The 20,799-nt window shown below is 50.3% G+C and overlaps 1 protein-coding gene across 2 annotated transcripts in view; it reads left to right on the top strand.

The window, feature by feature from the left end:
- Positions 1-20,494, top strand: part of CNNM4 (cyclin and CBS domain divalent metal cation transport mediator 4) — a 40,195-nt gene extending 19,701 nt beyond the window's left edge. Inside the window, exons 2-8 of one of the 2 annotated variants that reach the window (XM_012786946.3) lie at positions 9,146-9,289; positions 9,630-9,764; positions 11,052-11,221; positions 11,522-11,618; positions 12,975-13,037; positions 17,064-17,245; positions 17,888-20,494. In XM_012786946.3, coding sequence (XP_012642400.1) covers positions 9,146-9,289; positions 9,630-9,764; positions 11,052-11,221; positions 11,522-11,618; positions 12,975-13,037; positions 17,064-17,245; positions 17,888-18,085 — 989 coding nt within the window. In that variant the 3' untranslated portion in view covers positions 18,086-20,494. The remainder of the gene's footprint in view (positions 1-9,145; positions 9,290-9,629; positions 9,765-11,051; positions 11,222-11,521; positions 11,619-12,974; positions 13,038-17,063; positions 17,246-17,887) is intronic. The other variant, XM_012786947.2, reaches the window with a different exon arrangement.
- Positions 20,495-20,799: the final 305 nt, after the last annotated feature.

Genomic DNA, 20,799 nt, shown 5'->3' on the forward strand with positions numbered 1-20,799 from the left:
TTCAAAACCAGCCTGAGTGAGAGTGAGACCCGTCTCTACTATAAATAGAAAGAAATTAATTGGCCAACTAAAAATATATACAAAAAATTAGCCGGGCATGGTGGCGCATGCCTGTAGTCCTAGCTACTCGGGAGGCTGAGGCACCAGGATTGCTTGAGCCCAGGAGTTTGAGGTTGCTGTGAGCTAGGCTGACGCCATGGCACTCACTCTAGCCTGGACAACAAAGCGAGACTCTGTCTCAAAAAAAAAAAAAAAAAAAATAGTAGTATGTTGTAGAAACTTTTCTTTTCCCTTAGAGACGGAGTCTCACTCTGGTGTAGGCTGAAGTGCAGTGGTGTGATCATGGCTCCTTGCAGCCTTCAATTCCTGGGCTCAAGCGATCTTCTTGCCTGGGCCTCCCAAAGTACTAGGATTATGTGAGCCACAGTGCCGGATTGAAACTTTTAGAAAAATGGAAGATGATTAAGAAATGAAGGCCGGGCGTGGTGGTTCATGCCTGTAATCCTCGCACTCTGGGAGGCTGAGGCAGGCGAATTGCTCGAGGTCAGGAGTCCGAAACCACCCTGGGCGAGACCCATCTCTACTAAAAATAGAAAGAAATTAATTGACCAACTAAAAATATATATACAAAAAATTAGCCGGGCATGGTGGTGCATGCCTGTAGTCCCAGCTACTCGGGAGGCTGAGGCAGCAGGATTGCTTGAGCCCAGGAGATTGAGGTTGCTGTGAGCTAGGCTGATGCCACGGCACTCACTCTAGCCTGGGCACAAAGTGAGACTGTCTCAAAAAAAAAAAAAAAAAAAAAAAAAACAAGAAATGAAGCCAGGCACCATGGCTCAATGCCTGTAAGCCTAGCACTCTGGGAGGCCGAGGCGGGAGGACTGCTTGAGCTCCGGAGTTTGAGACCAGCCTGAGCAAGAGCAAAACCCTGTCTCTGCTAAAAATAGAAAAATTAACTGTGCATTACAGCTTGTACTTGTAGTCCCAGTTATTTGGGAGGCTGATGCACAAGGATGGCTTGAGCCCAGGAGTTTGAGGTTGCAGTGAGCTACTATGATGCCACTGTACTCTACCAGGGGCAACAGAGTAAAGACTCTGTCTCAAAAAAAAAGAAAGAAAAAGAAAAATGAAAACCACCCTTATCCCACCATCCAAAATATGAATATTTTGGTGTATTTTCTTCTAGGAAGTCAGCAATAAACTGTATTGCTTCCCCCCGACTCAAAATGAAAATATCATTCTTATTGTTTCTGATTATGACAGTAAAAATAAAAAAAATAGTACATGTTGTGTGTAAAATGCTTTAAGCAAAAGTGAAAGAAACCAGTACTTCCTCATACTGTACTGTTTTGGAACCTTTTGCTTTACAAAACTGTGAAACACCATCTCAGGTTTTTTTTGTTTTGTGTTTTTTGAGACAAAGTCTCACTCTATTGCCCGGGCTAAAATGCCTTGGCATCAGCCTAGCTCACAGCAACCTCAAACTCCAGGGCTCAAGCGATCCTCCTGCCTCAGCCTCCCGAGTAGCTGGGACTACAGGCATGCGCCACCATGTCTGGCTAATTTTTTTTAATATATATTTTTTAGTTGTCCAGCTAATTTCTTTCTGTTTTTTTTTAGTAGAGACGGGATCTCGCTCTTGCTCATGCTGGTTTCGAACTCCTGACCTTGAGTGATCCTCCCGCCTCGGCCTCCTAGAGTGCTAGGATTACAGGCGTGAGCCACCACACCTGGCCACACCATGTCATTAAATAAATTTATGTTTCAGCATTTTTGGTGACTGCGGTATTATGTTATAAAAAACAGTGGACACACCCTTCTGGACACAGTTTGCATGCTGGCCTGGCCATTTCCTTAGTATTAAGGTCACTTCCCAGGAATGGAAGAGATGGTTAGTCTAGGGTCTTGCACGTTTTACAATTTGACGCATACTGCCAAATTCTTGTAGAAAAAATTTAAATTCCCAACAGTAATGGGTAGTTCTCCTGCTAACACTGAGATTACCAATCTCATAAATCTTGGTGAATATGATGGGTAAAACATGATAGTTTATTTTTAAAATTTGAACAGTGACATTGGACCAGTTAGCTCAATACCTTTGATTGAATACTCTTTCTTTTTTCCATTGATTCGGAATTACAGATTTATCATACACAATATTCCCAACTTGCTGGGGTTTATTTCTGAACTCTCATTGTTTTCTCCATTAGTGTGCTGTTTTAATCACTATAATCTTATATTTTACTTTATATTAAAACGAAGCATTGCCTCGGTATTAAGTTGCATATTGGTTGAACAGCTCCCTTGCTGGGCCTCCCTGAGACAGCTACAGTGTTCTTTTCCATGTAAGTCTCCCAGCTTGTCTGATAGCCTCTGGGCGGTTGGGCAGCCAGGCTCTCAGTTTCCTCTCCAAGGTGGCACAGCCTTCTGGCTCTGCCTGCCAGGGTGGCTCTAGGGGACAGTGGTCTAGGATGATCACCTGTGCCTTTGGGGCCTTCCTTTGCTGCAGGTGCTCAGGCAGAACCTAATTTGCTTTCTTGGAGCCTTGGAACCCAGGTGTCTTGGAGTGAGTGTGTATGGCCTGCCTGCTGGGCCACTGCAGCCTTCTGGTCTCTGGCCTTTGCCCAGACTGTCCCTACTGCCGGCTGCTTCTCTGGGAGGAAGGGAGCAACATAGGTGAGCCCTGATAGGATTATAGGTGAACCCTCCTGAACTTCCCTGAGGCTGGAAGGCAAGGGGCTTGCTTCACTCTGGCTGGCTCCTCTCTTACCCTGGCCCTGCCTTCTTGCTGGGATGGCCACCACTCCTCCTGCTGGTTGAGGTCAGCACTATTAATAGCCAGCTTAATCCTGCCCGAGCTCCGGTGAATGGAGGAAAGAGGAGGGGATCGCCAGGAAATCAGGGTGCCCAGCCATCTGAGGGTGCAAGATCCATGGCCCAGCACTGTGGCTTCCAGTCAGCCGGGCCTGCGCCTCTCCCATGGGAGGGCCTGAGAGCTCAGGACCACCCTGGGCACCTAGGATCTCAGGCGCTGGAACTATGGGAAAACTCATCGAGGAAGACAAAGAGGGCTCCCTCATGGGTGGCGGAAGCCCTGGCCTGATCAGGGGCCTCTGATTCTTCCCCATGAGAAAAGGCAGCTGGAGCTGGTGAGTAGGGCCCTCTCAGGGTGCCTGTGGACTTTGTAATCCAGCACCTAGTACTGTTTTCCTAATGGCCTCTGAGAGGCTGTAAAGTCTTTTTTATGGTGGGGAGGAGGACACAGCACTTTGCTCAAATTGGGCATTGTGCAGGGCAGGGGACTGCCCTTTCTGTATCCAGCAAAGGGTGTGGAACACTGCAGTGGCCTGGCAGGGCTGGGAGGGGTCAAGTGGCATGGTGAGGAGCGTGGTGAAGGGAAGAAGCACTTTGGAGGCTAGGGCAGCGAGAACTGATGGGGGCACCCAGGGCTGATGGGGGAGCTCAGGGCGGAAGGATAAAGAAGTTGGGAGGGGCTGGGGGGAACTCAACGGCACCTGGTCCTGTCACTCCTTGACCCCTGGTTTGTGACCTGTGCCAGGTGGAAGGGGGCCATGAGGGAGGCTGAGGCTGGCTGCCTGCAGTCTGCCACCTGTCTGGGGCTCTGGAGGCCTCACATACTATCCCACTGCAGAGGGGAAGGTCCCACCTGGCTCTTGCTGGACAGAGGTCAGTGAAGGGCAGAGTGGGCAAGCATGTGCCAGGGAGGCCCAGAGGACACGTTGGGGACAGCCATGGCCAGGCACTTCCTTTCCCGGGTCCCCTTTAGTCAACTTGCCCCTTTCCAGCAGTGTTTGAATTTAGGAAGGCTTGGGAACCTGAGTCCCAGAGGAAGCAATATTATAATTTTTTTTTTTCTAAGGCACAGTCTCGCTTTCTCACCCTGGGTAGAGTACAGTGGCATCATCATAGCTCATGGCAACCTCAAACTCCTGGACTCAAGCAATCCTCCTGCCTCAGCCTCCTGAGTAGCTGGGACTACAGGAGCATGCCACAACGCCCTGCTGATTTTTCCATTTTTAGTAGAGACGGGATCTTGCTCTTGCTCAGGCTGGTCTTTTTTTTCCTTATTTTTTCTTCTTTTTTTTGAAGCTTCCCGAGGTTGAGTAAATTGCCAAGACCACTCAGCTCTTTCAGTATCCTACCCAGAGGGCACAGGCCTCCAGACCAGCACTAGAAATGTCACTGAGGAACCTCGCTCAGGCTGGTCTTGAACTTCTGAGCTCAAGCAATCCTCCAGACTCAGGCTGCCTCAGGCTGCTCAGAGTGCTAGGATTATAAGTGTGAGCCACCCCATGTCGTTCTAGAATTTTTTAAAAAGTTATTTTAATGATGTGTTTGTTTCTCTCTAATTATAAATTAATACTATTGATTATGAAAACTTGGAATTTTTTTTAAGACAGGGTCTAACTCTGTCACTTAGGCTGGAATGCAGTGGTGTCATCGTAGCTCACTGTAGCCTTGAATTCCTGGTCTCAAGGAATCCTCCTGCATCAGCTTCCTGAGTAGCTGGGACTACAAGCATGCCCAGCTAATTTTTCTTTTCTTGTTTTTGAGACAGAGTCTCACTGTTGCCCGGGCTAGAGTGCCGTGGCAGCAGCCTAGCTCACAGCAACCTTAAATTCTTGGCTCAAGTGATCCTCCTGCCTCAGTCTCCTGGGTAGCTGGGACTACAGGCACATGCCATCATGCCAGGCTAATTTTTTCTATTTTCAGTTTTTGGCTAATTTCTTTCCATTTTTAGTAGAGACAGGCGTCTCTCTCTTGCTCAGGCTGGCCTCAAACTCCTGAGCTCAAGCATTCCTCCCGCCTCGGCCTCCCAGAGTGCTAGGATTACAGGCGTGAGCTACCTCGCCCAGCCAATTTTTCTATTTTTTGTATAGACAGGGTCTTGCTGTGTTGCTCAGGCTGGTCTTGAACTCCTCTGCTCAAGCGATCCTCCCGACTTGGCCTCCCAAAGTGCTGAGATTACAGGCGTGAGCCACTGTTACTGCCTGGAATTTTTATACAGAAAAATAGTATAAAAAAACCATCCTGATTTCCCCATACTGAATTTAAACTATATGAAATTGCTGGTCAAAAATAGTTGAATATCAGCAATTTCATATGGCTCAACCAAATATTAACATTTGCTGTATTTCTTCAGTCGTTTTCTTTGAATAAGGACTACTTTGAAAAATGTGGAATTTTCAGCTGTAGATGTATTATTTAAACCGTCGTGCTTCATTTTTCACCCTAGCCACCTCCAAAATCTAATTACCTAGTTGAATGGACACCAATAATAAAATGAGGTAGCTAATTAAAATAAAATTTTTATTAGGTTCTGTATAATAAGAGTCATAAATATAAACCCTAAGTTGATCTGCTTATTTTATTTTATTTATTTATTTTTTTGAGACAGAGTCTCGCTTTGTTGTCCAGGCTAGAGTGAGTGCCGTGGCATCAGCCTACCTCAAACTCCTTGGCTCAAGCAATCCTACTGCCTCAGCCTCCCAGGTAGCTGGGACTACAGGCATGTGCCACCATGCCCGGCTAATTTTTTCTATATTTATCAGTTGGCCAATTAATTTATTCTATTTATGGTAGAGATGGGGTCTTGCTCTTGCTCAGGCTGGTTTCGAACTCCTGACCTCGAGCAATCCACCCGCCTAGGCCTCCCAGAGTGCTAGGATTACAGGCGTGAGCCACTGCGCCCGGCATGATCTACTTATTTTAAATGGTAAATCAACAGTAATTTCTGAAGTATGGAAATTCTTAATTTCTAAAATCCCAAATCTTTCCTAGTCTGCATCCCTTTCCTCTTCCCCTAATTGGTTACGTTTCTTCTCCTGTGGAATGGATGTGGGGGGTAAGGATGGAGAGGAGGTCAGGTTCGCTCCCCTGTGAGCTGGTAACTGGGATGGAGCTTGCCCTGGAGGGAGATGCTGAGGGCTGGGCAAGGAGCTCTGCTTTCAGTTGTGTTAAGTTCAAGGTGTTTGAACAGAGGAGCGTGGAGGGCACAGGAGAAGGGGGGGGCTGCAAGCGTTTATTTGGATCGCCTTGACATATAGCTGTATTTAAAGCCATGAAGCAAGGACTGAGCCCTGGACCCTCCAGCATTGAAGTGGTCATGGAGGAGTGACCCTGGAGGTCAGGAACACAGGAGAGCTGTCCTGGAAGCCAAGGGGAGGAAGGTTTTCCAGGAGAAGAGAGGGAGTGACCCTTGGTCAACAGTCATCTGAGAATAGGACCCCGCCTTGGAGGTTATCAGTGACCTTGACTGGATGTTCTCTGGCCTAGTGGGGACAGGAAGATTCTGCCAAAACAAAAAGTTGTCCCTCTGGGCAGAGAAATTAGAAAAAGGCAAACACAACCCAGGGACACATGGCTGGCCCAGCAGAGGGTGACTGGCCTCTTAGCCGGGAACCTTTATATGGGACCCCACCTGGCCAGCCATCAGTAACTCCAGTTCTTGAAGCTTTAGCTCACAGAGCAGGGGTGAACACCAGTGCCCTAGGGCTGCACACCTACAAGGTGCCTGTCATGCAGGTGGCTGCCACCGGGGGGCGCCCCCCACACGTGGATCCCACAAAGGGGCTTGGAGAGGAGGCAGGGGGCAAGAGTGGCACCAAGTTCCTGCTCAGAGCATCAGCTCATTTCATCGGTAGGAGGGCTGTTACTGCCCTTTAGAGAAGCCACCAGCCTTTCCCTGTGAGGCCCAGTACACCTAAGACATTTGTAGGTTGGGATTTGGTCTGAGCCTGTGGGGCAATTAGGGGTTTCAGTGGGGAAGGATGTTTTCTGACTTCTTAGAGTTGGAGCAAGATGCTGTTCACTGAACCATGTCCCAAGGCACAGCCCCATTCCCTGTGGCAGTGAGAGACATGGGGTCCCTACTCATTCTAGAGATTTTCACCACTTTCTCTTTGTCACCCTTAATTTTGTTTTCCCCTTAATTTCTTCTTGGTTTTCAAAAAATTATAAAAGTAAAACATGACCATCAAATGGAACAGAATAGAAGGGTATAGGGAAAGGAATAATAGGGCTCCTCCCCCAACTACACGTAGCCCCAAAGGTGACCACTGATGGTGTCCACATATTTGCAGGGCACTTCAAGCCCACACAGCCCCCTTCGATTTCTGCACAGGTGGATGGCACTGTGCATTGTGTCCTGTGCCTTGCTCTTCCACTAATAGTGTATCTTGGGTTTCGTTCCATGTTTCGTCCATCCAGCTCTGCCACGTTCCCCTGGGGCAGCCATGGCCACTGTTGAGTACCTGTGCCCCATCGCTGTTGATTCAGGTTGTTTCTGGTTAGGGGCTGTTGAAAATAACGTTGCCATGAACCCCCTTGCTTTTGTGGCTTTCTGCTTTTGTGAAGGTTGCATCTCCGTAGGGTAAATTCCTAGAAGTGGAACTTCTGAGGCCAAGGTTAGAGACCCTTAACTTTGAGACATCCTGCCCAGTTAGCCTGCTGTGATGTTGTGCCCTTTGACCTAGCCACCAACCAGAGTGTGTGTGAGGGTCTGTTTGTCCCCGCTCCCCAAACACTGGGCACTACCAGCTTTTTAGAGGGTGCCAGTCTGGAAGGTGTACAGGTTGAGCACCCCAAATTCAAAAACTCCAAATCTGAAATGCTCGAAAATGGTGCTCAAAGGAAATGTTCATTGGAATATTTTAGGTTTTGAATTTTTGGATATGGGGTGTTCAACCAGTTTGTATTCTGCAAATATTCCAAAATCTAAAGTAATACAAAACCAAAAACACTTCTGGTCTCAAGCATTTCAAAGAAGGGATACTTGACCTGTAAAAGCTATCTTGCTTTAATTCCCATCCCCGTTTGGTGACATAGTTTATCTGGGTGCCCAGGTGCAGGGGAAGGACCCCAGGGTCCTGGCCCAGCTGCTGCCCTGCTGGAGGACCTTGGCAGATCTTCTGCACTTGCTGGCTCCTCTCTAGGAAGATACTAGGGAATTTTGAATCCAGTCCAGCCGTAGTTCTGTCCAGCAACCTGTAGTGAGGAATGTGTATATCACAGTGACTGGCACGTGTGTGAAAACTGTCATAAAACAGGCCTCCCTGTCATCACATGGAATGTGCTGTGATAATTTTTACTTTATTCATGAAACCTAGCATTCTCTCTGTTCTCCCTAAGAGGCCCCTAGGAGTTCTAAAGAACCCATCTTGGGCCTGGGGCCTTAAAGATGTGGAAAAGATCCTCTAGCAACAGTATTTAGGATGTGTCCTTCAGCCCTTAGCACGAGGCCCTGTGGGTTGGGTTGTGAAGGGGAAGCCATTCAGGAGACCCTGGCTTGACCTCACAGATCTCCTGGGGCTTTTCCCCTTAGGCTGCTCTAAACCCCTGTCCCACGCGTGGGGCACACAGCTCCATAAAGCCTAGAGTGGGGGCCAAGCCCCTCTTGGCTGTCCCCCTGCTGTTATTCACTGGCACTGGGGCACGAGAGCAGCGTGGGCACCCCAAAAGAGGGCCTGGGAAGCCCCACCACCCCACATAGCTTCTGTGGAGGGTCCTGCCCTATTCCTCTGCCACCAGACTTTCTCTTGCTGTGGGTTGGGGGTGGGTGCCCTCTCTAATTATAGTCTCTGCCCGGCCTGAGGCAGAGGTAGGCTAATTGTCACGTGGCTTTGGGAACAAGAGCCTTTGCTCTGGGCAGTCCAACAGCCCTTGGTACCTGCAGGGAGGCTGCCCAGGAGAGCTGTGTGAGGAAGTGTGAGCGTGGTCCCTGCCACCCTGGGGGCATGGGCAGCCCGGACCCTCTGTCCATGGAGCCTGTGGCCCACTGGCACACTCCTGTCCCCAACTAAGGGCTCACTGGGCCCTTGTTAGTGTAGGCCTTTCCCCTCCCCCAGAGTCCACGGAGCCCCTGATAAACAGCACTAGGCAGGGCCTTGCCATTTTCACCCTATTTAAATAAGTGTCCTCTGAAATGCTTTTAAAAATACTTTCAGTTTTTCTTCTCATAAAAGCAGAATCTGTTTGCAGTTGAAACTTCAGAAAATATGGAAAAGGGAAAAACCAGCGTGACCCCACCCAGTGACTCATGACCCTAGATGTGTCCTCATTTTGGTGGAGGGAGTCTTGTGACTGGCGCCGTGTTCTGGTCTGACTCATTGCATTGTCCCCACAGGGAAGTCCCACCTGGCCATCGTGCAGAAGGTGAACAATGAGGGTGACGGGGACCCCTTCTACGAGGTCCTGGGCCTGGTCACCCTGGAGGACGTCATTGAGGAGATCATCAAGTCCGAGATCCTGGACGAGTCGGACATGTTCAGTGAGTTCAGCCCTCTCCACAGGCCTCCAAATCTCTTTCCTGCTTGGACCTGAAATCTGGTGTCCCGAGGTCGAAAGGCCACAGTGCAGGGACACGGGGGCCCCAGCACCCTCGGGCCAGTGACCAGGTGCCTGGTGCTGGCCAGGGTGAGAGGGAGCGTGTTGCTGCGCCTTCGCCCTGCCACGCAGCCCCAGCCTCCTGCCTTGGTGGCAGCCCCGGCCCCTGCCTGGCCAGAGCCCGCTGCTCCTGCGTGGGACAGGGGAGCAGGGCATGCCAGTCCCAGTCTCTTCCCAAGTCCTCAGGGGACAGTGTTCTCAGTTCCATGTTCTTCCTCTGGCAGTTGACAACCGAAGTCGGAAACGGGTGTCTGAGAAGAGCAAGCGCGACTTCTCAGCCTTCAAGGATGCTGACAATGAACTCAAAGTAAAGATTTCCCCTCAGCTCCTTCTGGCCGCTCATCGCTTCCTGTCCACGGGTAAGAGCGTGCGGAGGACCTTCCTGTGTGGGTGGAAGTACAGTCGTGGAGGGAGATGGCCTGGGCCTCTGGCTACTTCCCTGGGAGATGAGGGGCCAGGCGCCTCCTCCGTCGCTGGGGCTCTCCCTGTGAGTGTGCGCTGTTCGTGGACTGCCACCGTAAGCTTCTAAGAGGCATCAGAGTTAGTTTTGAAAATAACCACTGAGGTGGGCCCCTGGGCTTGCCACGCCCCTCAGGGCTTGTGGAATAGGAAGGAAAGGGGCCCTTCCGCTGGCCATGGGCCTGCATGCAGCACGCACTGCTCACCTGCTCTGTAGAACCTGGGTCCAGCTCTGTTCTCATGCCTCCTGCCCTCCCCTCTGCCTGTGTGCACTAGTTCCTGCAGGAATTCACCTCTAGATCAGTGACATTTCTCTCTTATCACCCCTGGGCTCCCTTGTGGGCTGAGGTGACAGATTGGAAAGCACCTGCCCACTCCATCCCCTCCCCAATTCCACTTCCTTCCCACCCCTCACTTGCTAAAGGTGCCATAATTTCTTCTTTATTTTTCCTGCAGGGATATTGATGTTGGTAATAATAATAATGATAATTATAATAGCATTTATTCAGCATTTTACATGTGGTGTCCCATTTACCACCCCTCTCCCCCAACCACCCTATGAAGTATTTGTTTCCTTTGACAGGGTCTCACTCTGTCACCCAGGCTAGAGTGAGGTGGCCTGATCATAGCTCACTGCAGCCTTGAATTCCTGGGCTTAAACAGGAATTTTAATTAATTTTAATCCTTCTACCTCAGCCTCCAGAGTGGCTGGGACTATAGGCCTATGCCACCACGCCCAGCTAATTTTTAAAAATTTTTTGTAGAGATGGAGTCTTGATGTGCTGTCCAGCCTGGTCTAAAACTCCTAGGCTTAAACAATCCTCTTACCTTGGCCTCCCAAAGTGCTAGGACTATAGACATGAGCCACTGTGCCTGTTTCCCATCCTATGATGTTTTCATCCCTATGTTACAGATGAGGAGACTGAGACACAGGTTAGGAAATTTGCCCAGGGTCATGCACTGTTCCTACAGGAGCCACCGTTCAAGCCCAGGCGGGCAGACAGACTTTAACCAGACCGAAGCCACTTGTGCCCCCTTCCCAGCGAGGAGCAGACCCTGCAGGCTCAAGCAGGGAGGGAGCCATCTCAGCACAGAGTGGCTGCTGCAGTTTGGGTGGATGCACAGCAGTGACCAAGCTGGAGGGCCACCTGGCCTGGCCCTGTGTTAATCTCCTCTCTCTCCTACAGAGGTCCCCCAGTTTAGCCCCTCTCTGATATCAGAGAAAATCCTGCTGCGGCTGCTCAAGTACCCAGACGTCATTCAAGAACTCAAGTTTGACGAGCACAACAAGTACCACCCCCTCCATTACCTGTACACCCGAAATAAGACGGCCGACTACTTCATCCTCATCCTGCAGGTGGGCACCATCGATGCTGGGCCCGGGTGGGCTGTGCCCCTGCCCCTCCCGCACCACATGGCCCCCTGTGCCCTCCCTCCCTGCCGCAGCAGAGATGCTGCTGTGCGGGCTTCCCCGCCCTCGAGCCTCTGCTTGCCCTTGGACCACCCTCTCCTGAGGCCGAGCCCGCTGGTCAGGGCCCAGAGCTCCTCCTGCACCACCTTCTCGTTCCTTCCTCACTTCCTCCTCCTGCCTTGTCCTTTGCTTTCCCCTGTGGTTGTTTCTCTTGTCACTCTGTAACGCTGAACTCTGTGATTCCAGGGCAAGGTGGAGGTGGAGGCAGGGAAGGAGAACATGAAGTTTGAGACGGGTGCCTTCTCCTACTACGGGACCATGGCCCTGACCTCTGTCTCCTGCGGTGAGTCGTTGGGCTGGGTCTGCGCCGCTTTTGGGGAGCCGGGGAGGCATCGATTGAAGGCAGTCCCATGGCTAGTAACCATGTGGCTTGGGCATGGGGGGGCTGGTGAGCCCGGAGGAAGTGGCCAGGAAGAGCAGAGTGACCTGCCGCTTTGGGTGGGTCCAGGGGTCCAGGGCCTAGAGGGGAAGAGACGAGTGGGGGATTTTGAGCAAAGACCTAGGGGCAGCAGAAGGTGTGTCCTGAGGTGGGGAGGACACCAGCCTGCTGTGGTGGAGGAGGACTGTGTGGAGGAAGAGGTGTGTTGGGAGCCCCAGAAAGGGATGAAGTTTGGAAGTGGTCAATGGCCTTGGAGCAGGGGGCAGCATGACAAGAGCAGAGCAGACCAGCAGGGCAAGCCAGCCCTGGGGCCCCTCACTGACACAGGTGGAGAGGAGGAGGCAGGTGGAGTGGGCTGCAGGGCCCTGCTTGTGAGGACTGGGACAGAGAATCTGGATGCCCGAAGTGCCCGTGGTTGGGAGCCAGGCCAGGGCCTGTGTGCCAGGGTGGGCTGCATATGGTTTTGTCTTTTCAGGGGGGTCGGCCACATCTTTTGCTTAGTGGTCAGCTATAATGGCACAAAGGCCTTGAGGACAAAGGCATAACTGGGCCCCCTCCCCGGGGATGTTATGGAAGATCCAGGCAAGGGCCACTCTGGCTGCCCTGGCACTCTCTGCAGTCCTGAGTGGCTTAGGCTTCTGTGGCCAGAGATGCCGTGTGGCTTCAGTATAAGGCCCAAGTCTCACCCAGCTTAGCCCCTCCCTCCATGAGAGCCCTCCGACCTCGGAAGGGGCCCAGGTTGCTTCAGGGCGGAGAGTGAAAGTCCACTTTGGTGCTGAGGAACAGGCCATGCTGGTGGGGTGGGTGCTGCAGCTCCTAGAGAACCTCTGTGCTGTGCCTGTCACTGAGCTTTGACAAAAAGGACCCCTGGGGGGGTGGGGCAAGGCAGCCATGAATATTGAAACTCAGCTCAGCTCATCCCCTGTGTCCTCTGTCCCTCCACCAGGGTCTCCCAGGCTCCAGAGCTGGGCTCTGGCAGGATCCTGGACTCTGTCCCTCGACCTGTAGGCCCCCAGTTCCTACTTTGAGTGTCCAGAAGGGAGGAGAGATGACTGGGCGTACTTGGCCAACTGCTGCCCACGCTCGGTGGTCTGCCCTAAGCACCCTTCCCATCAGAGCCATGTCCCTTTCTCAACTGCGTCCCCATCTCTGCCTGAAAGAGCCTGGCCCCTGTCATGCCTGCCTCTCCATCCTGTACCTGTGGTCAGTGTCCTGCCTCCTGAGCACAGATGTCACTGACCTTCTCCTCTTTTGCTCCAGTGCCTTCAACCCAGGTCGGGTTTCCGCCTGGCAGGCGGAACTCCCCACTCTCCTGGCTCACAGGTAACGTGGCATGGCTGAAGAAGTTCGCACTGCCACCTGTCGCCTGAGCCTGCACATTGCAGCTGCATTAACCGCTCTCAACAGCTTCTGGGGGCACCTCACCATGTCACACGTGTGGGCCAGCCTGACTTGGACTGGCTCTGCTTGGCCCAGGGCCCAGTTTCTGAGCAGCTTTGCCCAAGTCCTGGAAGGATCTGTCAGTCTTTGAGAACACACACCCATAGGTACAGATACACACACGGCACACAGGCTGGGAGTAGAGGGTCGCTCCTAGCCCCGCCAAGTGTGCGCTGGCCAGCCTGCTGCCCTCCATAGCCTGGAGGAGATGGAGCCCCGCTGGTCAGCAGCCTCCTGCTCCAGGCAGCCCACAAACCTTGGCTGGATGACTTGTCATCTCATCAGCTTTCTCTAGAAAACTACACAGGCTTTGCTCCCCTTTCAGGCTTTCCTCCCTGCTCTTGTCTGTGTGCCTGGGGCAGGAGCAGCACGGCAGTTAGGAGTGTGCCCGGGGACAGACCGTCCATTGGAAATGCTGTCTCTATAGTTAGTTGCTTACTAAATGATAGGTCTCTGTCTCGGTTTCCTCATCTGTGAAATGGGAACAATGTGTGTATCCACCTCATAGAGTTGTAGGAGACTGAGACAATTGATATGAAGTATTTAATTAGAGCTCAATTATTATTTCTGTTTTTTCTTGATTACAACTAAAATGTAGCATTCCAATCAGAAAGTCTTTCTGAAGAGGCCAGATGCCACATTCTCTTTCTGGCCTTGGATGTGTCACACCCTGAGACCTGTCCCGGGAATCCGTGGTGTGGAAACAGTGTGGCCAGACTCATGAGGTTTGACATTCACTGGGACTCTCACAGGCGCTGAGGCCGCGGGGGGCGCAGAGGTGCTGGCTATGCCATCACAGCCCACGGCCCAGGCTGGTGAGCCTCAGGCAGGTTAGCAGCCCTTGTGCCCCGGCAGCCCTCCAACTTCTGTCAGTTGTTTCCAATTTTATATTTTGCACAGTTGGGCTTTTTCCTTCTTCTTCTTTTTTTTTTTTTTGAGTCAGAGTCTCACTCTGTTGTCCAGGCTAGAGTGCCGTGGCGTCAGCCTAGCTCAGAGCAACCTCAAACTCCTGGGCTCAAGCAATCCTTCTGCCTCAGCCTCCAGAGTAGCTGGGACTACAAGCATGCGCCACCGTGCCTGGCTAATTTTTTTCTAAATATATTTTTAGTTGGCCAATTAATTTCTTTCTATTTTTAGTAGAGATGGGGTCTCGCTCTTGCTCAGGCTGGTTTCGAACTCCTGACCTTGAGCCATCCACTCATCTTGTCCTCCCAGAGTGCTAGGATTGCAAGTGTGAGCTACTGTGCCCACCTGGCTTTTTCCTTCTTAACTGTTCCAAAGCACACTTTGCTATTTTGACCCACTGTTTAAAAATAAATAAATAAATGAAAAGGTAACTTAGAAGAAATCACTCCCTGTCCCTTCCTAGTCTCACCAGTGTGACCTCAGCCTCCCTCCCCTGTTCAGCACTTGCTCCTGTCTCATGGGTGGCCAGGAGTTCATGCACCCATGGTTGAAATCCTGATGTTTTTATTTACTAGGAGAACAGAGACGCTTTGCCCTAAACTTCCTAGGCAGGGCCATGTGGTGTTCCACAGAGCGGGTGTGCCTTCATCTGTTAATCCTCCACGTTATCCACATTCACGGGGGTCTCTATTATAAATAACACCATGCTGTAAACCTCTTCATGCAAAAAACTTTTTCTGTGTTTAAGATTATGCCCTTAGGATATTCCTTCCGAAATAGAATTGCCAGGTCAAAACCCTCTATTTATATATATATATGTATATATATATATATACATATATATATATATATATTTTTTTTTTTTTTGAGACAGAGTCTCGCTTTGTTGCCCAGGCTAGAATGAGTACCGTGGCGTCAGCCTAGCTCACAGCAACCTCAAACTCCTGGGCTCAAGCAATCCTGCTGCCTCAGCCTCCCATGTAGCTGGGACCATAAGCATGCGCCACTATGCCCGGCTAATATTTTTTCTATATATATTAGTTGACCAATTAATTTCTTTCTATTTATAGTAGAGATGGGGTCTCGCTCTTGCTCAGGCTGGTTTTGAACTCCTGACCTCGAGCAACCTGCCTGCCTCGGCCTCCCAGAGTGCTAGGATTACAGGCATGAGCCACAGTGCCCAGCCTGTTGTTTTGTTTTAATCATAAGAATAACAGCTTATTTGGGAAATTGGGAAAATAGAAAAAAAATCTTGAGAAAATTAAAAAGCACCATAATTTCATTACTCACAGAAAAAAATTTTGGTATAAGAGATCATGTCACTAATTTGTGTTGGTTTTAAATTCATTTCCTGTTCCTGGGGTGTTAGTAAAGCATTAATTAAAACTATTCCATCATTCAAATTATTATTGTGAAATACTAAGTAATACCCCTAATATTTCTTTTTTGTTCTGGAACTTAATCAGAGATGTTACCTAAGTTAGGTGCTTGTACATAATCTTCTAGTGATCCTCTGAGCATTCTCTGTTCCTGTGTAGGGGATCACAACCAGTCACAGAGCAGCCACACTGTAATTTCCTAGTTTATAAATGAAAACCAAAAGCTTTACTTAAGCACGAGATAGAGTATTACTACTCAGTTCAGCTTCACTGAGTTAAAAGCTGTGTTGGTCGCTGAGTCACTTGATTCAGTATGCCTGCTCTCTTTATTTGGTGATTGGTTAGAAGAGCTAACTTAGTAGTTAACTAAGCAAGTCAGCTTAGTCCACTTCCTGTTTGTTTAAAATAAGCCTGCATGCCTTTACAATTAACTTCTTTGTGCATTTCATGGTTTTCTAAGTGTTCTCAAAAATAAGAGTTAATGACGTGCAATAACACGTGTGGTACCTTCAAAATAAGGAGCCCATTCCTTCCTCATTTGACATTGTGAGGACCCTTTCCTGGATAGGGAGGCCTGTGCTGCCTCTAGTGGCAGGAAATGGCACGCACCACATCCACCCAGACTCTGCTTCACATAAGGAAGACTCTGCTGTGTTTCCCTGAAAATAAGACCTATCCATAAAATAAGCCCTACCCCCAAAATAAGACCTAGTGATGGGCCTGGCTATGCAGCGTATCTGCACAACCCATGCATTTCGTCTTGGAGCAGTAAAGAAGACGAGCAGCCTCTCTCATCTGCCCCATCGTGACAGCTACTATTCCAGAGGTGACCAGAAAGGTCCAGGCAGCCCCACCAACAAGGTCGGCTCCCCCTGTCAGGTCCTGGCCATCCTGTGCGTGCTGCAAGCTGAGGCTTTGAGGAGAAAATAACACATCCCCTGAAAATAAGCCCTAGGGTGTTTTCTTGATGTAAAATAAATATAAGACCCTGTCTTATTTTTGGGGAAACACAGTCCTGTGAGAGGGACCTGATGCCCCCTCCCTCTGTCAGGTGCTGGGGTGCAGACGGAAGTGGGCAGGACTGTGTTCCACACTGAGCAGGTCACCTGAAGAACACTGTTTTGACCCCATAAGAGCATTTTAAGATATGACAGGGCACCACATGTCAGGGGTTATGTATTTGTAGTGAGAGAGTACAAATTATATATTCTTCCTTTTCATAAGGCATTTTTATTGAAAAGTATGCAGTTTATATCACTTGTCAAAAGCAGATATTGAAACAAGGATAACAGCTTGTCCTGTTGTTTGACTGATTAGCTGGAGAAACGAGGAGTCTTGTAGCCATAAACTTTCTGTGTCTTTGGTTTTTATTTTTTAGTTGGTTGTTTTGTTTTGGTAGACTTTTTAATACTTGTTGCACAACACTTCTTCTAAACAAACTAACTCATTTGCTTTACAAGGTCAGATCTTCTACAGTTAGAGCATCTACTTCTGCTTCTGTTTGTCCCTAAGAGCAATATCCTGTTCCTGGGCAGGGCGCCGCATCCCTGGGCTTTCAGGGGATGAGGGCAGACAAGAGGCCGCAGGTGGGCACCAGGCCTGACAGCCTCTGCTCTCCCTGCAGACCGCTCCCCAGCCCACCCCACTCAGCTTAGTCGCTCAGCCTCTCTCAGCTACCCGGACCGCACGGACGTCTCGCCTTCGACAGCCTTGGCAGGTGGCAGCAACCAGTTCGGCAGCTCCATCCTGGGCCAGTACATCTCCGACTTCAGCGTTCGTGCACTCACGGACCTGCAGTACATCAAGGTGAGTGCGTCCCTCGCCCTCGTCTGGGCAGCGCCATCTTCCTCAGCTCTGCTCAGGAATCAGCAACTTCTTTCTTTTATCCACCAAACCCGGCATGCAGGGCCCAAACCTGAGATGCTGCTGCTTCTTGCTTTGGCTCCTGGCTCTTTTTAAGGGTTTCTGGAGAACCTGCCTGGTCCTGTCCCCTCTTCTTTTTTATTTTTATTTATTTATTTTTTGAGACAGAGTCTCGCTTATTGCCCAGGCTAGAGTGAGTGCCGTGGCGTCAGCCTAGCTCAGCAACCTCAAACTCCTGGGCTCAAGCAATCCTCCTGCCTCAGCCTCCCGAGTAGTTGGGACTACAGGCATGTGCCACCATGCTCAGCTAATTTTTTTTCTAAATATATATATTAGTTGGCCAATTGATTTCTTTCTATTTATAGTAGAGACGGGGTCTCGCTCTTGCCCAGGCTGGTTTTGAACTCCTGACCTTGAGCAATCTGCCCGCCTCGGCTTCCCAGAGTGCTAGGATTACAGGCGTGAGCCACGGCGCCTGGCCTCCCCTCTTCTTAACTGGCAGCCTCAATCCTGGCCCCATTTCCCCAGGCCTGGCATAGGGTCTGCCTGTCAACCCGTCCATGAACCCATCGCTTCCTCCTGTAGGTCACTCGGCAGCAGTACCAGAATGGGCTGCTGGCCTCACGGATGGAGAGCAGCCCTCAGTTTCCCTTGGATGGGTGCGCCGTGTGCACAGAGAACTGTGCCGAGAAGTCTGAGCTGCCTGTGGTGGACGAGACCACAACTCTTCTCAACGAGCGTAACTCCTTGCTGCACAAAGCCTCCCATGAGAGCGCCATCTGACAGGAGGGCCCGGGGTCCCCCGCCCACCCTGCGGGGGCCTCCCCAGTGGGCCCACATGAAGAGAGGAAGCCTATTAGGCCAGAAATGATGCAGATAGATAGATAGCCTGTCAGACTGAGCAGCCAGATGGCCCCCGTCTGTGGGGATCTGGCCTCCAGCAGGGACCTATGAACTGCTCTGAGGTGGTGCCTGCCCAGCCCTGGATTGCTGGTGCGGCGGGCCAGCTACCATGAGCAAAGGCTGTTTTTTACTGAGAGAATTTCTAAACTAGGCTCATTGCTCCTCTTTTTAAATATTATTTTGGGAAGGGAAGACAGGGTTAAGGAACTTTATTTAAAAAAATTTTTTTTTCCAAAAAAACTTTAAAAGGGGAAGGGTCTCTCACCCTGGGAAGCAATAGCCATAATCTGCTCCCAACCATGACCTTCCAGCTTATGGCCCTGACTCAGGGAGCTCACCCTTCCTCCTCCTCCTCCTCCTCCAGAGGTGAGATCCCACAGCCTGCAGGAGGAGGGTTGTCTCCTGGGAGGAAGACAGCTCTTCCCAGGAAGCAAAGAACCAAATGGCGTTGAGTTCAGCTGCCTGGACACATATGCCACAGCTTATCTGACATCGCTGAGGCCGAGGGCTTCTGGGTAACTATGATCAGGGACACGATAATCCCAGCTACAGAGAGGAGCACATCTGCTGTCAACCGCCCGACACAGGAATCTCCCAGAACTCTGCTAGCGGCCTCTCCTGGTGAGTCAGGACTCTGCTGATCTGCTGAGGACTCTCCCCTCAGCCTCCCTTCTGCCCCTTTGGACAACTTCCCCCTGTAACGGGGCTGACTCAAGAGTGTTAGGCAGGGTCTCAGACTTTTGTGATTGCTTATCCCTGCTCCCCAGGCCCTGCCCTCACTTTTACCAAAGGTTTCCCCCCTGTGGGAGGGCGTCTGCATTAGAGGTGACTTGTCTGGGTTTTCGCTTTTGGTTCCAGGAGTGAATCTGGTCATCAGCGTCTGCGTTGTTAGCAGTTAATACCACCCCCGCCCCACGAGGAGTCAAGGCTCAGTTGTTGACCCATGAAGCCCTTCTTTCCAGACTTTTTATTTCTAATCCTAAAACCCCAGTCCCTCTTGGGAGTTGGAGACAAGAGGACAGGTTGGAAGCCACCCAAGCAAGTTCTTTATGCCCTTTCTTCTGTGGCTGGCTGAAGCCCACCTGACCTTGTGCACCTACTTATGGAACCCTGGGAAAGGAGGGTTCCACTAAAGGCATGCAGCTGGCAGCCCCATTTCCCCACAGCTGAGTGATCCTAGCATGAAAGGTCATACCAGCCTTTGCTAAAGCTAGTGGCACTGTGCCGAGAGCTCAACCCCCATGTGAAGTCCTGCCCCAGTGCCTCTTCCCTAGGGCTGAATCAGGTCCTGCAGCACAGCTCCAGGCTTCTCATCGTGGGGGAGGCTATAGGACCCAGGTCCACATTGGCCCTTCCCTCAGGGGCAACAGGAGCTGGGGCCCAAGATCCAGGTGAGTGACAGTTGGCAGGCTTCTGCCTGAGTATCGTTTATTCACTCCTTTCCTCACCAGTGGAGTCACCTGAAGTTTTCTGCTCTCCAGGTGCCTAGAGAATCCTAACTCTTGGGACCAGGGACTGTTTTGCACCAAGGATGCCTACCCCTGGCCAGTCTGAGGTCTTCCCTAGTCACAGGACTGACTCCTAGAAGTCTAGGGAGAAGGTGGTGATGCCTGTGGGTTCTTAGCTATAAGGAAAAGAGACACCAGACCTTTGTTCCTTGTTGAGGGAAAGCCCTTAGTTTAACCCAGGAGCATCTTGCTCCCGAGTCCTCATGGGAGCAGGCAGAGCTGTGTTCCCTAGAGGCCTGAGTGCCAGGTGGAGCAAAATGCATTGGCCCAAACCAAGTGGGTGTGTGTGAAGCAAATGGGGCAGGTGCACACACTTCCACAGCTACCTCTTTGCACACACGGTTACTACCAACAGACTGTCCCTCCTTCCCCTTCCTTATCGATAATCATTTCTTACAGAGGGTCATAATTATTTCCATATATTACCGGTTCAGTGACTTCCTCCTCCTAGTGCAATTTTTCACTTCCTATTTCCATGTTTGGTTCCTGGGATGAGCCATACCCTGGAACTGGCCTACCCCATGTGTCTTCCCATGAGGGAAGGCCTTTGCAAATGGCATCCAAATGGGTAGGCAGGTCACGGCCGTCATAGCAAGTAACTCATATTTATTTTGCATAAGGTTTTAATTTGTATATTTTTGTGATTTATTTTGGCATTGTTATGAGTTTGACTCTCGGGGAGTTTTGTTGTTATGACTCTTGTGTCTTTTGTCACAAAACAATGATAATATTTGCTAAACAATATATGGAATTTATTTTTGATTGGTAATAAAAAATGAAATATGTATAAATCTTGGCGAGTCTACAACCTGCCTGTTTGAGATCTATCAGTGTTCAGTATCTGTGTAGAGATATGCGTGGCTGTGGCTGGCTATCACTTGTGACAGGGCAAGGGGCAATAAAGGATTCTGGGACTAGTTAGTGGTGAAATACCAGCAGAATTTATAAAATATATATAATCAAGGCTATTGTCACAGGAGTTAGAGAGTGGTGGCTGCTGGTAGACATACAGGGCAAATGTGCCCAAGTGCCATAAGCATAAACTGGATACCATAGGGTCTTCTGCCTGCAGGTCCTGGGCGGGGC

This window comes from Microcebus murinus, chromosome 3 (genome assembly GCF_040939455.1).
Source record: "Microcebus murinus isolate Inina chromosome 3, M.murinus_Inina_mat1.0, whole genome shotgun sequence".
NCBI classification, from domain to species: Eukaryota; Metazoa; Chordata; class Mammalia; order Primates; family Cheirogaleidae; genus Microcebus; species Microcebus murinus.